Source organism: Scatophagus argus, chromosome 16 (genome assembly GCF_020382885.2).
Source record: "Scatophagus argus isolate fScaArg1 chromosome 16, fScaArg1.pri, whole genome shotgun sequence".
NCBI lineage: Eukaryota > Metazoa > Chordata > Actinopteri > Scatophagidae > Scatophagus > Scatophagus argus.
Window position 1 is genome coordinate 15047406 of NC_058508.1, and position 17621 is coordinate 15065026.

At 43.0% G+C, this 17621-nt stretch overlaps 3 protein-coding genes across 3 annotated transcripts in view; 1 reads left to right on the forward strand and 2 right to left on the reverse strand.

The window, feature by feature from the left end:
- Positions 1-62: 62 nt before the first annotated feature.
- Positions 63-5415, forward strand: trim35-12 (tripartite motif containing 35-12). Its single transcript, XM_046414676.1, has 7 exons — positions 63-196; positions 1027-1678; positions 1929-2024; positions 2600-2830; positions 2911-2933; positions 3031-3149; positions 3574-5415. The coding sequence occupies exons 1-7, from the start codon at positions 63-65 to the stop codon at positions 4131-4133; spliced, it is 1815 nt and encodes a 604-aa protein (XP_046270632.1). The 3' UTR covers positions 4134-5415.
- Positions 4286-7080, reverse strand: LOC124072906 (C-factor-like). Its single transcript, XM_046414689.1, has 6 exons — positions 6890-7080; positions 6641-6695; positions 6298-6485; positions 6023-6184; positions 5478-5588; positions 4286-4509 (listed from the first exon to the last, which is right to left on the reverse strand). Exons 1-6 carry the CDS (start codon positions 7031-7033, stop codon positions 4396-4398), a joined length of 774 nt encoding a protein of 257 aa, XP_046270645.1. The 5' UTR covers positions 7034-7080; the 3' UTR covers positions 4286-4395.
- A 665-nt stretch (positions 7081-7745) lies between these two features.
- LOC124072898 (potassium channel subfamily T member 2) overlaps positions 7746-17621 on the reverse strand; it is a 38557-nt gene continuing 28681 nt past the window's right edge. The window contains exons 16-31 of the mRNA XM_046414669.1: positions 17042-17150; positions 16819-16875; positions 14997-15149; positions 14657-14910; positions 13846-14170; positions 13649-13754; positions 13391-13563; positions 12811-12882; positions 12460-12594; positions 12245-12356; positions 11388-11489; positions 11182-11265; positions 10966-11094; positions 9895-10240; positions 9494-9578; positions 7746-9391 (exon numbers count right to left, since the gene is read on the reverse strand). Of these exons, the coding sequence (XP_046270625.1) occupies positions 9274-9391; positions 9494-9578; positions 9895-10240; positions 10966-11094; positions 11182-11265; positions 11388-11489; positions 12245-12356; positions 12460-12594; positions 12811-12882; positions 13391-13563; positions 13649-13754; positions 13846-14170; positions 14657-14910; positions 14997-15149; positions 16819-16875; positions 17042-17150 (2360 nt within the window). The 3' untranslated portion in view covers positions 7746-9273. The remainder of the gene's footprint in view (positions 9392-9493; positions 9579-9894; positions 10241-10965; positions 11095-11181; positions 11266-11387; positions 11490-12244; positions 12357-12459; positions 12595-12810; positions 12883-13390; positions 13564-13648; positions 13755-13845; positions 14171-14656; positions 14911-14996; positions 15150-16818; positions 16876-17041; positions 17151-17621) is intronic.

Consider the following 17621-nt stretch of genomic DNA (forward strand, 5'->3'; position numbering starts at 1 on the left):
GGGGTGAGAGGCGGGGTTCACCCTGGACTCATACACTCATTGTAGAGTAGCAAATTAACCTAATGTGCATGTTTTTAGGATTGTGGGAGGAAGCTGGAGCACCTGGAGAAAACCCACGCAGACACAGGGAGAACATGCAAACTCCACATAGAAGGGCCCAGACCGGGATTCGAAGCTGGAACCTTCTTGCTATGAGGTGAAAGTGCTAACCACCACAAAAAATAAATTTAAAGAATAATCTTCAGCATTTTCATTTATTTTAAGTTTATTTTTTAAAAAGTTAAGATTTATTTTTTTATGTCATTTATTAATTTTTATCCATTTATCTTCCTTAGTATTTTCCCTGTTGTTTTTGCTTTTCAGTATTTTTCTTCCTACTTCCACAGTTATTTATCTATTCTTGTATTTATTCCTCTTTGTATTTCTACATTTATTTTCTTATTCTTTTACAGCTTTATGTATTTTTTATGGCACTGTGGCAGGGTGTGTGTTTGTGTTTACATCTCACTCCTCTGTCCTCCTGAAATATATATGACATTAACCTAGACAGTGAAATCACTTTGAGTGTCCGCTGGCGTCATCAGCAGTAATGTAAGAAGATACACCCTGGTGAACTTGATAGTGCTGGTCAAACTAAAGAGGGTCACCTACAGGCCTCGCTTTGAAATCTAGGGAGATTTACCCCGAGCTCAACGCTTTGCAGCATGTTTAGATTATTAAATGTTACGCAGTGTGTTCTGAGTTCAGTTCTAACATAACCAGCCAATTACAACACCGCTTGCATTTGAAGCTTTTTTCATTCAAAGGTCGACTTAAAGCCAAATCAGCAACATTCTTGGCTTTTCTGTCCTGTAAAGAATAAAAACATGACTTTTCACTCAGCTGGAGTTGCCCTGTTTCACAGAGCCCTGATGTGTCTGTTGGATGAGGGGTGGTGACATGTCCTTTATTTACTAGAAGTGAACTAATCCTGTTCTTCAAGTCTCTGTTGATCTATAACCATTGCTGCTCGTAAACTGTGTCCAGATTACTCTGTAGACTCACACAGCATTCAGAGAGGAGCACCTTTTCTTCCGAAAAGTGTACTGCTGCACCACAGCTACAAAAGGAGACTCGTCAACAGGAACCTGCCATGGCTCTGCGCCCTCGTGCTTCCTCTCAGCCTGGAAAACTTTCCTTTTTCCAGAGTCCCAAGGTAGCTTCGGCCCTTCGACCACGGGCTGTTTCCTCGCGGTCAGGCTCCATGCTGGAAGAGGAGCTGTCTTGTCCAGTCTGCAGTGAAATCTTCAAGGAGCCCGTGGTGCTGAAGTGCAGCCACAGCTTCTGCCGGGCCTGTCTGCAGCAGTTCTGGAACAAGAAGAAGGCCAGACGGGAGTGTCCGGTCTGCAGGAGGAAGTGCTCCCTGACTGAGCCCACAGTCAGTCTGGTGCTGAAGAATGTAGCTGACACTTTCCTGAGGGAGCAGGAGCGCAAGACAGCTGGAACAGGGGCAGGGGCCGGGGCCGGCGGGGCAGGGGATCAAGCAGAATTGCTGGAGGAGAAGTGCATCGCGCACGAGGAAGTTATCAAGCTCTTCTGTCTGGATGACTTTGAAGTCCTCTGCTGTGTGTGTCACACCTCCAAGAAGCACCAGGGACACAGAGTTTGCCCGTTGGAAGAGGGAGCTCAGGACCTGAAGGTAACGTGTTCTGGTTTAGCTACAGTTTTTCGTGCTTTTAAATTGACTTTTGAATCATTAATGAAATGCACTGAAGGGTTTAAACATTTCAAAGTAGTTCTTCCTGATGTCCCTTCTTAGTAGCTGTCAAAATTCAAGAAGATGAGAAATATATGACATTCCAGGCTCACTGTCAACACTGTCATTTTCAGCTACCAAATTTGAGCGTGGTACGAATTCGGTGTTTGACACTCTGCCCTCGTCCTTTTAGGCAGAGATGAAGAAAGAGCTGATTCCTCTCAAGAAAAACCTGCGGTGCCTCTATGAAGCCAAGCAGGAGTGTGATGACACAACTGTGCACATCAAGGTATCAATAAACAAAGAGATCCATGAAACACGAGGACCAGCATGACCTCTGGGTTGAGCCACACGCTGTTGGTGTATAAACATGTCAGCCGAGGTGTTAGGAAACCACCTGGTTTGTTTCTCAGGTGCAAATTCTCAGCTTGTGTCTTCATGTGTTTTTAGACAGAGCAGTATTTGTGATTTCCTGTTTGCTTCATGCAAAATTGGTGATTTTGGCACTTTGAATTGGGACAGTTTACTCACGGGGAGGGGGCTAACCCAGCTGACCACAGCTGAGAGGCAGAGTACACCTTGGACTGGTCGCCAGTCAGTCACAGGGTGTTATGGTATATTTTCCAGGGAATAAATTTAGTGTACAAGATATCAGGGAAACTTAGTTTTCAAGATGTACACAGACATGGCACTGTAAATCCAAGTAAAGGTAATCATCCCTTATTGAATTATGGCAATCCCAAAGGAGGCGCTGTAGATGAACAGAGACAGACCTAAGCAAGACAACAAGAACAACAGACTACAACACAGTTACATTATTGTTTGGTATATTTCTGTGTTGACTCTCCTTTTCATGTGTGCTAGAACCAGACTCAGGCCACAGAGAAGCAGATCAAAGAGGAGTTTGAGCAGCTGCGGGAGTTTCTGCAGAAGGAAGAGACGGTTCGACTGGCTGCCCTGAAGCTGGAGGACGAGGAGAAGAAAGAGCTGATGAGGAAGAAGTCAGAGAGCATCACCAGCGCTATCCTCACCTTCTCTCATGCTATCATTGCCATTGAGAATGAGATTGCTTCGAGTGATGCTCTCTTCCTTATGGTAAGAGAATTTTGTTTTTTCAGTATGTTTTCCTCTCTGAATTCATCCGACCGAGTTTGTTCATTCTCTTTTCATTTCAGAATTATGCCAACACAAAGAAAAGGTAACTACTCTGTGATCTTTTGCATCTGTTTATTCCTGATTAAACTCATAACCTGGTTAGCATTGGTCCATTCCTGTGTGTGATTTTCCTCTCACAGAGCACAGATCTCACCAAAGGATCCAGGAAAAGTTTCAGGTGCTCTCATAAATGTGGCCAAGCATGTCAGTTCCCTCAAGTTCCATGTGTGGGAGAAGATGGTGGAGCTGGTTCAGTACAGTAAGCACTCCCTGTAATTATGACTCTAACAATAGTGTGATCCTGAGGAAGACAGAGTGTCTGGTCAGTTTCCACTGGATGTAGACATGCCAATGAAGGTGTTTGTACTGAAACAAAGCAGCTTTGTTTATATTACTAAATCATCCATCCATTTCTTATACCCACTTTATTTGAGCTTATCCCAGCTGACTATGGGTGAGAGACAGGTTACACCCTGGACTGGTTGCTAGTCAATCGTAGGGCTGACACACAAAGACAGACAACCACACCCACACTTAGGGGCAATGTAGAGGAGCGAATTAACTTAATGTGCATGTTTTTGGGATTAGAGAAAACCCACACAGGCACAAAGAGAACATGCAAACTCTGCGTAAAAGGACCCCATTATCATGACTAAATCAGTGACAGTTTTTTTCTTTTTCAGCACCCATCACCCTGGACCCCAACACTGCCTATTCCTGGTTGTCCCTCTCCTCAGACCTGACCAGTGTAGCCAACAGTGGATCAATCCAGCAGCTCCCAGACAATCCTGAACGTTTTGGCCATTTTGTGTTCGTGCTGGGCTCAGAGGGCTTCACTTCGGGCCGTCACGCATGGGAAGTAGAAGTGGGCGACAAGACAGACTGGATGCTCGGGGTGGTCAAGGAGTCCATCGACAGAAAAGGCCGCATCTCAGGCTGTCCCGAGGGTGGCTTTTGGATGATCTCACACTATGAGGGAGAGTACTCCGCCATGACGAGGCCCAGCACACCGCTGCGGCCAGAAGGAGAGCTGACCCGAGTCAGGGTTCAGCTGGACTACGACTCCGGAGAGGTGACCTTCTCCAACCCTGTCAGCATGACGCCCATCTATACCTTCACTGACTTCTTCACTGAGAAGATGTACCCGTTCTTCTGCCCTGGAGCCAACATCAATGGCAATAACCCCAACCCACTTAAGATCTGCCCAGCCAAGGTGGCAGTGTGGAACAGTGCAACATGGTGATTTTAGAGTGCCTTAAGAAGTATTTCAAATTTAAGGAATTACCAAGTGGGATTTAGTAATTTAAGCAGGCGATGTCAATGTTGTGTAAAAAGACCATGATAGAAACAAAGTAATTAGAACAAGTCTTCAAAAATAAAAAAATCAAGGCACTCTGTTGGGAAAACAGCCTTTATTCATTCAATTAGAAACAAATATGCGAAAAGTAAGCAGATTCACAACCGAATCAAACAAAGAGCCTGTTTGACCTGAGTCAATCGTAAAGTTACCAGGCAATGGTATCGCCTTTATAATCCAGGAAGGCTCCATTTTGCTTCACGGTCAGGGAAGTAATCACACGAAGCATCCCCTGCACACTCTCTGTGACATCAATCTCCCCCTGGTGGTCAGAAAGGCACAGGAGGTCAATTCTCCTCACTCTTGCGTAACAAAAGGACTGTCAACGTCTAACGTGTTTCAGACCTTTATTTTCAATGTAAAAAATTTCTATCTCATATTTTCAGTCCTGATATGGGTCACTTGCTGCAGCCGGAGGTTCCCTTGAGAGACAGTGAAATGTTTTCAAAAATCTTAAAAATGATGCATATCATTGTGTATGCATCACCGGTGGTATGTAGGGTCACAGGAGAAATGTGAGTGCAAAGAAATTGCAAACTTTAAAGGCTAAAAATTAACTTTCAAGAAGCCAAATGCTTGAATGAAACAAGGCAATGCTGTCCATTTTACAACAACAATTCCTTATTTGAAATTTGAAAAACTGGATCTGTGTGATGATACCAGCAGGCAGCAGCAAGATTTTTCAAACTGGTGTAACTCGTATGTATACTTCTGATGAGAATCCCCACAGCTACTTCACAAAGCAGCACAAACAGTACGTTTCACACTTGTAGCTATCAGAATAGTTTACACTTTATCTTGGTGATCTGCATTTGAGTCCATAAAACTAAACTTTAGTGTTATGTTTTATGAATGTGATTCTCTTCTGTTTAATGATTTTCAGAAAAAGAGTAACCTTTTGTCATGTATTTCATAACAGGTGTGTCTGACTTGGTAATCCTGCTTTGTGTGATGCCCTTAGTACTGTTTTGTGATTAGTACAGGTGGATTACTTATTACTTTGCACATGAACGCCTGAAAATCAGCTCTGAGCCAAGTACGTGAAGTGAGTATCAATGTCCTGCAAAGTGAATGAAGCCTGCTAAGATCTGTGCAGTACATTAATACTCAAAATGTGAATGCAGCATGCATGCGTTGTGATCTCTCAACCAATAAACTAATACCCATACAGTTGTTTTATTGTATCTTTAACGGCCACACCACTGAGGTCTGTGATAACTGCTGACTTACCTCCTCTCCACCCATGTCAGTGCGCACCCAGCCAGGGTGCAGCACAGAAAACAGGATCTCCTCTTTCTTCAGCTCTTCTGCAGCACAGACTGTCATCATGTTCAGACCTGCCTGAGAAAAGAGGGAGAAAAATGGTGACGAATTCTAGTGAGCAAATTCGCTAACAATAGACTCTAACAATAATGTGATCCTGAGGAAGACCAGTGCCTGGTCAGTTTGCACTGGATGTAGGCATGCCAGTGAAAGTGTTTGTACTGAAACAAAGCAGCTTTGTTTATATTACTAAATCATCCATCCATTTTCTATACCCACTTTATTTGAGCCTATCCCAGCTGATTATGGGTGAGAGACAGGTTACTGGACTGGTTGAACAACAGGCACAGGAAGAACATGCAAACTCTGCATTTAAGGACCCCATTATCATGACTTAATCAGTGACAGTTTGTTTCTCTTTCCCTTTTCAGCACCCATCACCCTGGACCCCAACACTGCCTATTCCTGGTTGTCCCTCTCCTCAGACCGGACCAGTGAGCAAATTCATTTACCTTGCTGATGCGGTAAGCGATGGCTGGGAAAAAAGGATATGACTGTTCGACAGACTGCATTGAACCCAGAACTGAAGAGATGTTTATAACAGCTGCTTTCCGGTTTGACATCCCTGGAATCTTACTGGCCTTCGCTGCTGCAAGAAGTTGAGGCAGGAACTCCTAATGGTGACCACAGGCAAGAAATTTATCATGAGTAAACACTAAACCACCCAGTTTCCTTCTTTTAAATTGAAACAATACTGTATTGACATGACCCATGTCTTCTCCCTTACTTTAATCATGTTCATAGGACCCATGACATTGGTGTTGAAACTATTATGCATGTCCTCAGGAGTGACTTCCTTTAGGATGCTTTTGGACAGGATCCCTGCGTTGTTAATCAGCAGGTTTAGCCCCTCCGTCCCCACCTGAGAGCCCACCTGCTGGCTGCACTGTTTTATGCTACAAGGGTCAGCGGCATCTGAAAGAGAGAGAAAGTAAGTGTCAGCTGGAGTCAATAGACCACACAGTGCAAATATTACATCACAGCGCTATTCATATTCAAGGTCAGTGTTTGCCCGGAAATGAGAACAGCATGGAAAATTTAATAGAATGCAACAGAGGAAGCACTTATACCCAGACAGATGATGGAGATGATCTTAGGATGTTTCTTTGCAAGTGTTTGCAAGGCCTATAAATGCACAGAGAAGACAAACATGTCATTTGGCAAAAATTCGATTGCTTCTTCTCCACCATGCCAGTCACCAGAACTTTGCAGTTTACAAGATCATCTTAAGAGTGTTTTCATGTGCAAAGCTTAGTGAATAGAAATACATTTATTCCGTGAAGAGATCAGTGAGGTACAGAGAAGGAAAAGACTCTCACCTCAGCCCTGGGTCCATCTGGGTCTCTGCAGCAGGCAAACAGCCTTTTCACAGGCTTGTAGGCCTCCACGATTTGCCTAACCATCTCCAGGCCCAAGCCTCTGTTGGCTCCTGTGATAAGCACGTTGACTGGTAGAGCTGCCATTTCCTCGGTTTCAGCTTGCACTGCTCCTGCTCTCTCTGGCTTTTTTTTTTTATCAAGCCTCTGCTGAGTGTTTGGTCTTTGGTCTGGCCACGCCCATGTTCTTATATGGCAGTGTTTGTATATAGTCCAGCTTCCGTTCCAATTTTTAGCAAGTCATGGTGATTAATCAGATTAGTCCGAACTAGTTATTTGTGTGGTGAAGGCGAGATACATGTTAGATGACTTTTGAAAAATCTGCCGGAGCAAAGCAAGGACTTGTGGGATTAAAGGGGAAGGAAAAGTCTGGTAAGCTGAGCTCTAGTTAAAAACACACTTTCCTTTTTGTCCACCCAACAGTCCACGCTGAAGGACTTATATTATACTGATAATTCGAGCCATATGGATGCACAGACTGACTGATTTAGAACATGTCACAGTCTAGGGTGTTTTTAGTGAGCTGAGGAACTTTGCAGCAGTTGAATTTGAGCCATTTCGTGTGAGTCATACACAGTACTGATGTTTGGAAGCAAAAATACCCCTGGAATGTGGGCTTGGTAAACTAAACAAAAGTTGTACTATGTCGGACCGTTGATTGATTTGTTTAGAAATTTACAAAAAATAATTTTGGCTACTTTGATGACAAGTGGTTTTATGTATGACTAAAATTATTAATGAGTGGAAATGTTTGAAGAGGTTCTGGTTACAGCTGCACAAAGTGACATCAAAAGAGCAATGAAGCAATGACAATCTATAATGACTGAGTTTAATATACATATTTTCATCTTTTATATTGGCACTAAAGCTACAGGACTGGCGTTACCGGCAGGGATGCCGGTTAGCACTCCCACCACATGGCTGCACCCTTTCTGTGTGAAACGGTACATTCTGAATTTCTGACAAAAGATTTTACAGAGGCCTTCAAACCATACATGTCCACCCTAACAAGTTATTTACTTCAACAGAAAATATTAAAATCTCACATTTCTTGAAACAACTGAAAATCTATGAAATAGATTAGATAGCAGACTTGGCTGAAGAAAAACAAGCAAATTTTTTCACTTGTTTTAGAGAGAAATTAGATTTTTTTTCTGGCTAACAACCAAATTATATAAATTGATCTTAATTATGAAACCAATGACTTGGATTTATTGCAGTATGCAATAAATACAACAAATATTTAAATGTAGAGCTTATGAATCAGCTTCAAAACTGAGAGCTGAATGAACACCTTTGCGACACTGTCTCGAAAATGTTACATTATAAGCTTTGCAAAGTTGTATTTATTGCAGGGATATTGTACTGGACGGCATTATATTATGGTATGGTACGTTCCTGTTATTTTGTCCATACCCCGCATCTCTAACATGCATGTCACCAAAGCAAGCTGGTGGCAGGACGGCTCACGCTGACTGACAGAAGCAGAGACTTTCAGGAAAAAAATGGGGAAACAGACAACTCATCTAACTCGTATAAGACAATAAAATACTTAAGACAGCAACATGACCGAATGCCCTGCACTGATGATGCATGCTGACTGTCCATTATTGAGACTGGTGCTCTTTGGATTCCTCCGCTGCTGGTGAGCCTAAAGTGAAGGTGTGTGTTTGACTACTGTGTAAGCAACAGGTAAAAAGTTTCCAAAAGGCTTAAGGAGACCAAGAAAAAAAAAACAAAAAACAAGACCCTCAGAAGTTGTGTGCATTGTGTCACTTTCAACTATGTCAAACAACATTAAGTGTGACGAAATGCACCAGCGACACAGAGAAGGACACCCACACACACACATTAAAACATACCTTGACTTCTTTCATTTGGCAGCACATTTCCTTTGGCTGTCCGGATAAAATTGGCAGTGTCTTGCTCTTGATTCATAAGCATACATACACATTCATTCACACACAGACATACATACATACATACATACGTACGTACGTACAGAACACACAATGCACATACATGATGCAGAACATAACATGCACATACAGAGATATAAATACATACAGTTTTTAATTAAATGCACTTCTGTGTCCGCAGCTCTCCGCTTTGAAAATAGGAAGGTGCATCAATAAAACATTCCTATCGTTATAGAAAAGGTCCATGCATGTCCAGAACCTCTGAGTTCAAAGAGGCTGAATGTGGAAAAAACGCGAGGACCATGTGTCATCTGTCTGCGCCCCTTAATGTCTCTTCTTGATTTTACTTCCCTCCCTCTCGACAGTGTTTTGACAGGATATTTGTCTTTTTTCTCCTTTTTCTGTCTCTCACAGATGAGTGCTGTCCTGCATATCAAACCTGTGGCTTTCTGAGAGCCCGGCGCTGCACTTCCTGTTGCTGCCCTGATTGGGTACCTGAGAGAGGGGGTCTGGTCTTATCAGGTACCTGCAGGTGGGGCCCAGACAAGGAGAACTATGTAATATTTGTAGTTTTCATGCTGTGTACATTATACAGTGCTCTCAGTTATATTTGGCGGTATGCACTCACACAACATCATGCAGCTCCAATCTGGTGTCTGGAGAAGGGTTGATGAGGATATACGACAATCTGTTCCCTTGGTCTGTCATCCCATCTGACACAGGAAGAAAAGAGGTGAGTGAGGCAGGAAATAAAATAGACGCAGGATATACAGCAGGCTGTGCAACATCCGTACAGAGCAGAGGCTACGTTACTATGAGACACAAGGCAGGAAGACAACTTTAGATAAAAATGAACCTAGTAAGAGTCATTACTTGAGTATGAATACAAATATAAAAATTACTTAAGTGGAAATATAAATTAAGATGAAGTGGAAATACTGCGAAAATATAGAACAAAATTAAGTTAACTGTACATCACTTGAGTAGATGTGCTTAGTCACATTCAACCACTAGTAATCTCAGACTTACTGAATCCAGTTGGAGAAAGGCCCAAGTGTTTCATCCTTGTTCGCACCAGAGCGTTGAGTTCTTGCCTCTCCGAGCGCCGGAACAGGGTCAGTCTCTGCTGGCTGATCCTCTCTGCCGCGCTGCCCGGACCCCCCTTGGCCGCACTGGAACCGCGACCTCCCTTCCTGCTCAGTCTCCGCGCCCACTGCATGCTCTTCCTCCTGAGCAGCGGGTGGTCTGAGGAGTGGGAAGAGGTGGAGACGGGTTCCGAGGAGGTGGAGTTACGATGAGCGCCGCTACGGGACAACAGGGGCTCTCTGGGTTCTCTGGTGTCCTCGTAGTCCTCCACTGTGATGGATACCTGGGACTGTGACACACAAACGTATTTGCACACTCACACACTCAAACTTTAATTTCCTTATGCAGTGTAATCAACCTGTTATCACACTGATTTCAAACAACTCAGCTGTTTACCAGTCTATGATTTCTCAAAATGAAGAAAAATTAATACTTTCTTATCGCACTATAAATGAATGATGAACAAGATGCTTTCTGTTACATTTAATAAAGAATCCAGCATATGAAGTATCTTTTGTGTGACTAAAACAAACATCATGCCCTTAGTTTTTCTTAAAAAAAAAAAAAAAAATACAATCAGTTCCGCATTGGAAAATTGTCAAAATGTAATGTCTAATATGTAGATTTCTTTCTGACTATGCAAACCCTTTGACTGTTGCTTGTCTTTATATGTCTCACATGATGAATATACATGTTTGTAGCTGTAGGTGAGAGAGAATTTTTAGTCGATATTTCAGATCTTGTCTAGAGTTTTTAAAACCTTAATTATAATCACATTCACAACGCTTGTGACCTTTCCTCACTTCATGTGTTTATTTCCACGACCACAATACCAAAATCATCATATTTTTGTTGTTTCTCTCTCTTTTGTATTGTGGGATGTAATGACAATTGTGGCCTCTGGGGGGCACTAGTAGGGCTTTAAAATAAACATGAGATTGTTGCTCAACTGTCCCAGCCACACATACACCGGTGGCCTTTTCAGCTACAAAACTATTAACAGTAGCAGCTGACCTCAGAGACTGGGAGCTTATGTGCCTCAGTGCGGTAGATGCCAATGGGGATGTCTCCATTGGAGGAGCACAGTTTCTGGTAGAGCCTTCCGTAAGTACGTATCCACAGGTCATCCTCTGTGATTTTCATCTGGAGAACAAAATAATAATATACGCCTCAGAAGCACTTCACAGACAAAACACGTAGAATTCAAGCCGTTTGTGTTCGGCCACTTACAGCACAGAGGAAACCTGAGCCAGGCAAGGAGTCTAAACCCAGCAGCAGCCTGGTGATCGAGATCATGTAGTCCTTCACAAATGACTGGCATGGGAACACAACAAATAAGTCAACAGAAATGGATATCATGTGGTGTTTTACCACACTGAGAAATAGGATTTCTTTTTGTGTGTGTTTTTGTCAGAGTGAGTTTGTGTCTGACTTACCTGGTAGAGAAGAGTGTCAAGCATGCTGACACTGAACACCTTCCCTGCAGCGAACGGCAGGCGGAACATAAACACCAGGTTGGAGCCCTTCTCCCTTTCCTTCTGCAGATCAGCATACACACGCACACACACACACACACACACACACACACACACAGATACATGATTATACTGGTCTTTATATAGATGAGATGATGTGCTGGATGTTTCTTAAATCCAGAAACTTTCTAAGCATCGTCATCAGACTCGCATTCACAAAACATGTAAGTTTTTCTTTCTGGACTATCATTTATTCACATTCATACACTCTGGGATAATACAGGCTATACTCAATCTGACATTCTCACAGCCAGTTTACAGTTCCCAGAGCATCTGACGTGCCAGTTTTTGTTAGGTGAGATTAAATCTGATAATCCCAAGGAAACACACACAAACGTGCTTGCCCAAACAAAGAAACGGCTGGGAATCCACTGAACGTCCTTCCTGCTGTGAGGTAAAGCTGCTAGACAAAAGCTATTTCCCTTTACTGATTTGTTGATAGCTAAATGTTATTAACACCCAAAGGGAAATTTGATTAGCAGCCACATAGAGAGCAACATTAACAACAACAGAGATTTAAAAAAAAAAAAAAAGTGTCAAGTAACAATGAGGTGAAAACAGCAGAAACCATAAGGCTATAATTAATTAATCAGAAATGTTTACCGCAAAACGCACCACAGTGGTTGTGGCAGACCTTGCAGCCTTTCAATGTGAAACAGTGTAATGTGTTTGTTCTCTCTAGTTTTTCACCATGACATCTGAAATCTTGAGGGAAATGAGAGAAACAGAGTGAGCACAAGAAGGTATGAAGCTTTTACCTTTTCCAGTTTGGACAGGGCCAGAGAGTAGTGGTCTTTCACTTTGAACTGCATGAAGCGCATGTTGGCCGGGTGGGTGAGCTCTGTGATGATACTAAGAGCTGGGAACAGTCTGGTGGGAAGAAGTACACAAAAAGAGAGAAAACAATGGATATAAAAACACTCAGGTTAAGATTGTACGTAAGACTGCTGAGCATGTTTTGAGAAAAACTGACCTGAAGAGGGTCTGCACATTGACAATGGTCTTTGCATCGGCCATGTAATCCTCCTCTGCAATCATGGAGCTCTCCTTGTCAACCACCACCATGGTGTTGGCAAAAGTGACTCCACACCGCAGCAAACTGTCCAGGCTGTGGACAGTGGAGTGAAGGAGAAGCATGAGTAGGGAAGATTGATGAAGAAGAAGAAGAAGTGTTTTTGGACAGTAAGTATAAATCAATGAGTAAACTAATTCATTTGAGAGGTGGAAAGCCACATAAAAAAGGAAATAGTAAAAGATGAGTAAGAGGAAGTGGAAGATAAATAATTGCATAAATACATGAGCCAGGGGCTTTGGTCTGTCTTACTTGTCAATGGAGCCCACTGTGTAGAACACCATGGGGAACCAACAGATTGCCTCCAGGAAGTCTGCTTCAGGTCTGAACCAATCAAAACACAAATAGACCTGAGATTTCCACCAGTGGAGATTTATACATGCCATGATGAAGAGCTAAGGTCCCCACAGAGACAGAACCCCTTCAGTCAGCCTGAGAAATACAACACGGCCTGTAGAGAAAGCTGAAAATAACAGCACCATGCTGGAGTGACTCAGCATTTTATTGCCTTTTTATTGGCATTCTCATTTGGCTGACTGCGTTTGTGTACCGACCGCGAAAAGCTATGCAGGATTGTGGAGCGCATTGTCCTGAAAGCATTCAGCATTTCACAAATCATGATTACAGTGACCTTAAATAGCTCAGCTTTTCTCCCGTGCTGGGTAATAAGGAGGGAACCCATTTTGACATCCTGAGCAGCCTAGATTTGTAGTGGGGCTGTTGTCCTCACACACACACACACACAACATTAACACATAACCTATTTCAGTTGGAGGCTGCATTCACAAGCAGGGCCAGGGCATCACACCAGATAACACAGATGTTCCCTTACATGCTCTCCAGCAGCAGCACAATGGGGTTGAGCTCCTTCCTGGGTCTGTAGTAGGCTCGTAGAGGCACAATGAAGTTGTACAGTCCGTTCCCTGCACTCTCTGCTGACACAATGATTAGTTTGTTTTTGAAGCCGTAGGAGCGGGCGTCCTCAAAAAGAGTGTGGTGACATGCCTAGGAGTGAAGCAGGGTGGCCATGGTGAGTGGCGTGAAAAATGATTGTGTAAAATATAGATATGAAGTCATTTAAGTCCAATACCTTGTCCATGCGCAGGCAGCAGAAAGGCATCTTCTCTTGAAGAAGATGGCACAGCGTAGGTGAGCTGCCAATGTATGGAGAGTTCAGTGGGTATCCCTTCACCCACCTGCAGAACAAGCCCACAGTTAGTTTTGAGTTAAGTTTTACACCTCAACATATCCTTGGATGAAAATTCAAACAACATCTTCATAGCTTACTCGCTATGTCGTCCCCACCAGTGGGGGCTCTCATCTTTGTCACTGTCCTCCTTGCCCTCTTCCCCTCCCTCATCCTCTGACTGATCACCCAGCAGGTCAAAGGTGGGGTTGCTGACACTGTCCACCAGCTCCAGGACGGGGGCGATGCTGTGCCGCCTCTCCTCAGCTGAATCTCCCATAGCAGGCAGTGCCAAAGTGTTAGCACCACCCATCTCGGTCCTGGAGCTGCTCCTGCTTCCTCTTCTGCTGCCCAGCCCGGCGCTCCCCTGGTCCTGGCCTTCTGGGCTGCTGTCACTGGAGTCCTGCAGGTCGATAGCCACTGTGCCTGAAAAACACACACACACAGCCACAGTGAGTATCAAAACATCTACGTGATGTTTGGACAGGTCCCCGACAACACGTACTGCAGGGAGAGCACCTGTGAAAACCCGTGAGATAGACAGTTTCTTTGTTGTCCGCCATGTTGTGGTTTTACAAACTCACCCCCTGGTTGTGGTTTTACAAACTCAGCCCCTGGTGGACAACAGGTGGTGAGTTTGTTAAACCACAACATCTGAAGTTTCAGCTCATTTGGCAGTTGCTCTTATCAAGTGTGACTTATAATCAGATACGCGATAATTATTTGGAAAAGCTATGAATAATTTTAATCACCCAAACAAGTTTCAAATGTGAGAACTGCATAATTCTGACAGCTGTGACTGTTGTGCTGTCGAAGACAGTTTAATGACAGGTTTGACTAACACAGAAGCTGCAATCAGAAGGTCAGTGTGTAAATGTTACACAGTCTTTGTGTCGTGCCCATCTGACTGACCCATGCTGGCGATGATACTGTGGACTGGCAGGCGAGTGAGTCCATGGTAGATGGTTTGGTGCACACCCCTGGCATTTCCTCCTGTGCCGCCCCACGATGGCTCCCTCTGACCCCTGACAAATGCTGAGTTCTCCTCTTTGGAGATGTTGATGTAAAAGCATGTGTCAGAGGCCCCCATGATGTGGCAGGGACCAGGGTTCAGCAGGATGTTGGTGGTGTCCAATCTGCGTACTCCTATCAGACATACTCCATACCTGCAGAAACAGGTATGAGGTCAGGTCTGAACACCGCAGGTTGGACGTTTGTACTGATTTTTTGGCTTTTTCACATTATGACTTACTTTTTGTGAGCATGAAAGGAGGCATAGGTGAAACTCTTGCCCTGGTATTCCCCAAAGAATTTACTTTCCTCCAGGCGAATGTGATGCACTTCATTGGCTGAGCAGCGCCGGTAGGTTCGGTGCCATTGGTCTGCTGAACATGCACCTCCCTCCCTGAGACAGGAAAAAACAAATTGATTGGCCTTGTGGGGGAAAAACTGACCTTTGAAACAAGTAACACAAAGGGGAACATCTTACATCTCTGTCAGAGCTGCTGATCAATAGTTCAATCAGCACACAGATGTACACAAGGACACCCTGCCTGTCTGAACAATAGGTCCCAGATGTACACATTCACACACTTAAGTGGACAGCATTTTTCTCAGGGGGATACAGCTTTAGCCGCGGAGGCTAAAGAGGTGATAACAAGAAACAAGGGTGTGGGGGCAGTGTGAATGTGGGTGGCCTGCAACAAAAACTGCATTATATAAATAAGTGTTATAGCGACTTTGCACTTTACAGGAACTAAGTGCAAGGCAAGAAAGGAGGAGGACGAATACCAGTCATATAGCGATGTCACAGCCAACAAACCAAATGGCAACAAGTCCAGATATAGAAGCAAACTTGTTTCATGAAACACATGAACGCTGAACTTATCAAACAGTTACAGGATATTTAATTTGTTTAACATATCAATATGTGTATTTTCATATATAGAGTTCATCACTTTTGTGTTTTTTCCTATCCATAATTAAAAAAGAGGTCTATGTCTTACTGAAACAAATCTCTAAGAACAGAGGATATTATTAATTTGGTTTTGATTTGGCTTGGTTTTCTGATTTGATTTGTCTTTGACTTATCATTTTAGGAGTAATAGCAGCTGTGGTTTTTTGTTTTTGCTTTGTGTGTGTGTGTGTGTGTGTGGGCAACTTTTTATTGATGTTAGGATCACAGACTTCGGCTTTAAGATGACAGTCCCATTAATACCAAGATGTAACCCAAGAAAAGTTGGAAAGAAGAAGTGTTGTTTTACTCTCAACTCTGACAACAACAATAAATCAGTTTAAAGTAGTGCCATTTTGGCTGTTCACTCTGGCATTTATTCATTTTTCATTCAAACTTTGGGAAGGGGCATTAAGAGTGACCTCTCTTTTTCAAGGCCACCCTCAGTAAAATACATACATAATAAATAAAATAAAACAAATACAATAAAGTAAACCAAAATGTCAAAAAAGAAAAGAACAATAAATGTGTGCATTCACAATACTCCAAGACAGTCAAAAGGCACCAGCCCTTCTAATTTTATGTTTCTGTAAAATGAGCATAATTAAAAGCCAGTTCTCCAATCTCAGTCTCAATATATTAATTTTGATTTTTGATCTGTATTAAAAAGATGTGAGATACTCAGGTAGCTCGCTAAGAAATGTTTTGTAAATAAGTATAATGCAATGCTGTTCTCTTCTCACTTCCAACGGCCCAAATTTTTCATGCTATGATTAACGACGGTGAGCTCCTACATTAAGTGACAAACTGAAACCTATGATCAAAATACCAAAAACTCACTTTAATCAGTAATTAAAAGCTCTCTTGTAGACTGTAGTTGATGCCATATCCCCTGATTGCTGGGGTATTTGAATTCAGATACTTCAAACCAAGTTAACCAAGCTGCAAGTTAACTACAACGATCATCATAAATTAATCCTCTGAGCACAATTTCTAAATAACAAGCTTTTGCTTTTTCGCAGCAGGCAAACTAAGGAGGTTGACGGAGGATTCGAGTGAACATTGAGCACAAATATGCCTCATAATTCTTGGGTGAGAATACAGATTGGATGCACTCTACCTGTTGAGGGCTTGAAAGGCTCCTACGCGCTGCTTGAAGGCCTCTTGGGGTGTCGTCCTGAAAAAAGCCCAAAATTGAATGACAGTGAGGAGACAAGAAGTGCCTCACTTCTGTTCACTTTATCTACTCTCTATTTGACTGCCAAGACTATAAGACTGTAAGACCGTACTGTGAACGATCAAACAGAAAGTGGGAAAGGGAGAAAGAAAGCAAGTGAACTCACTGTCCTCTGGAGGAGTGGATCAATAGGGTGATGAGTGTCGACGTACCGGGGCACACACAGTTTAAAGCCAGCATGGCATACTTAAACTCTTCTTCACACACCACATGATCTGCAGACACAGGAAACAAGAGGGTCAAAGTGACTGAGGCCACACATGTCCTAGCAAAACACAAACACTCACGCTGTGCACCATAGGACTTTCAACACTGAGCCCAAAACCACTGCAGGGAATACAAATATGTTGTTTGAAAAGCTTCTTCAGGCCTCGGTCAATGTGTTCCCATGTTACTCACTCATGCTGACCAGAAAAAAAGAAGGAAGGAAAAAGGAAAAGGAAATAGAAGCGAAATAATGAAATGATTAGCCATGCATATTGCAGTTGTATCTGCCGCAGTGTGGAGTGCTAATCTAATATTTTTTATTAATGATTTAGTTTATAAAATGTGAAACAGTGGAAACCTTCATGACATTTCCAGCTTCCAGATATCTGCAAATTGCTTGTTTTGTTCGACCAACAATTCAAAATTCCAAAAGACGGAAGAAGCTCAACCGGTAAGAGTTCAGCAAACATCAATTAAGG

Coding starts and splice junctions, on each gene's coding strand:
- LOC124072906 (XM_046414689.1), bottom strand. CDS start 7,033: ATGGCAGCTCTACCAGTCAACGTGCTTATCACAGGAGCCAACAGAGGC. Junction 6,486..6,640: donor CATCTCCATCATCTGTCTGG/GTATAAGTGCTT, acceptor TCTCTCTTTCAG/ATGCCGCTGACCCTTGTAGC. Junction 6,185..6,297: donor GTCCTATGAACATGATTAAA/GTAAGGGAGAAG, acceptor GGTCACCATTAG/GAGTTCCTGCCTCAACTTCT.
- trim35-12 (XM_046414676.1), top strand. CDS start 63: ATGTGCATGTTTTTAGGATTGTGGGAGGAAGCTGGAGCACCTGGAGAA. Junction 2,025..2,599: donor ACACAACTGTGCACATCAAG/GTATCAATAAAC, acceptor CATGTGTGCTAG/AACCAGACTCAGGCCACAGA. Junction 2,831..2,910: donor GTGATGCTCTCTTCCTTATG/GTAAGAGAATTT, acceptor TTTTCATTTCAG/AATTATGCCAACACAAAGAA.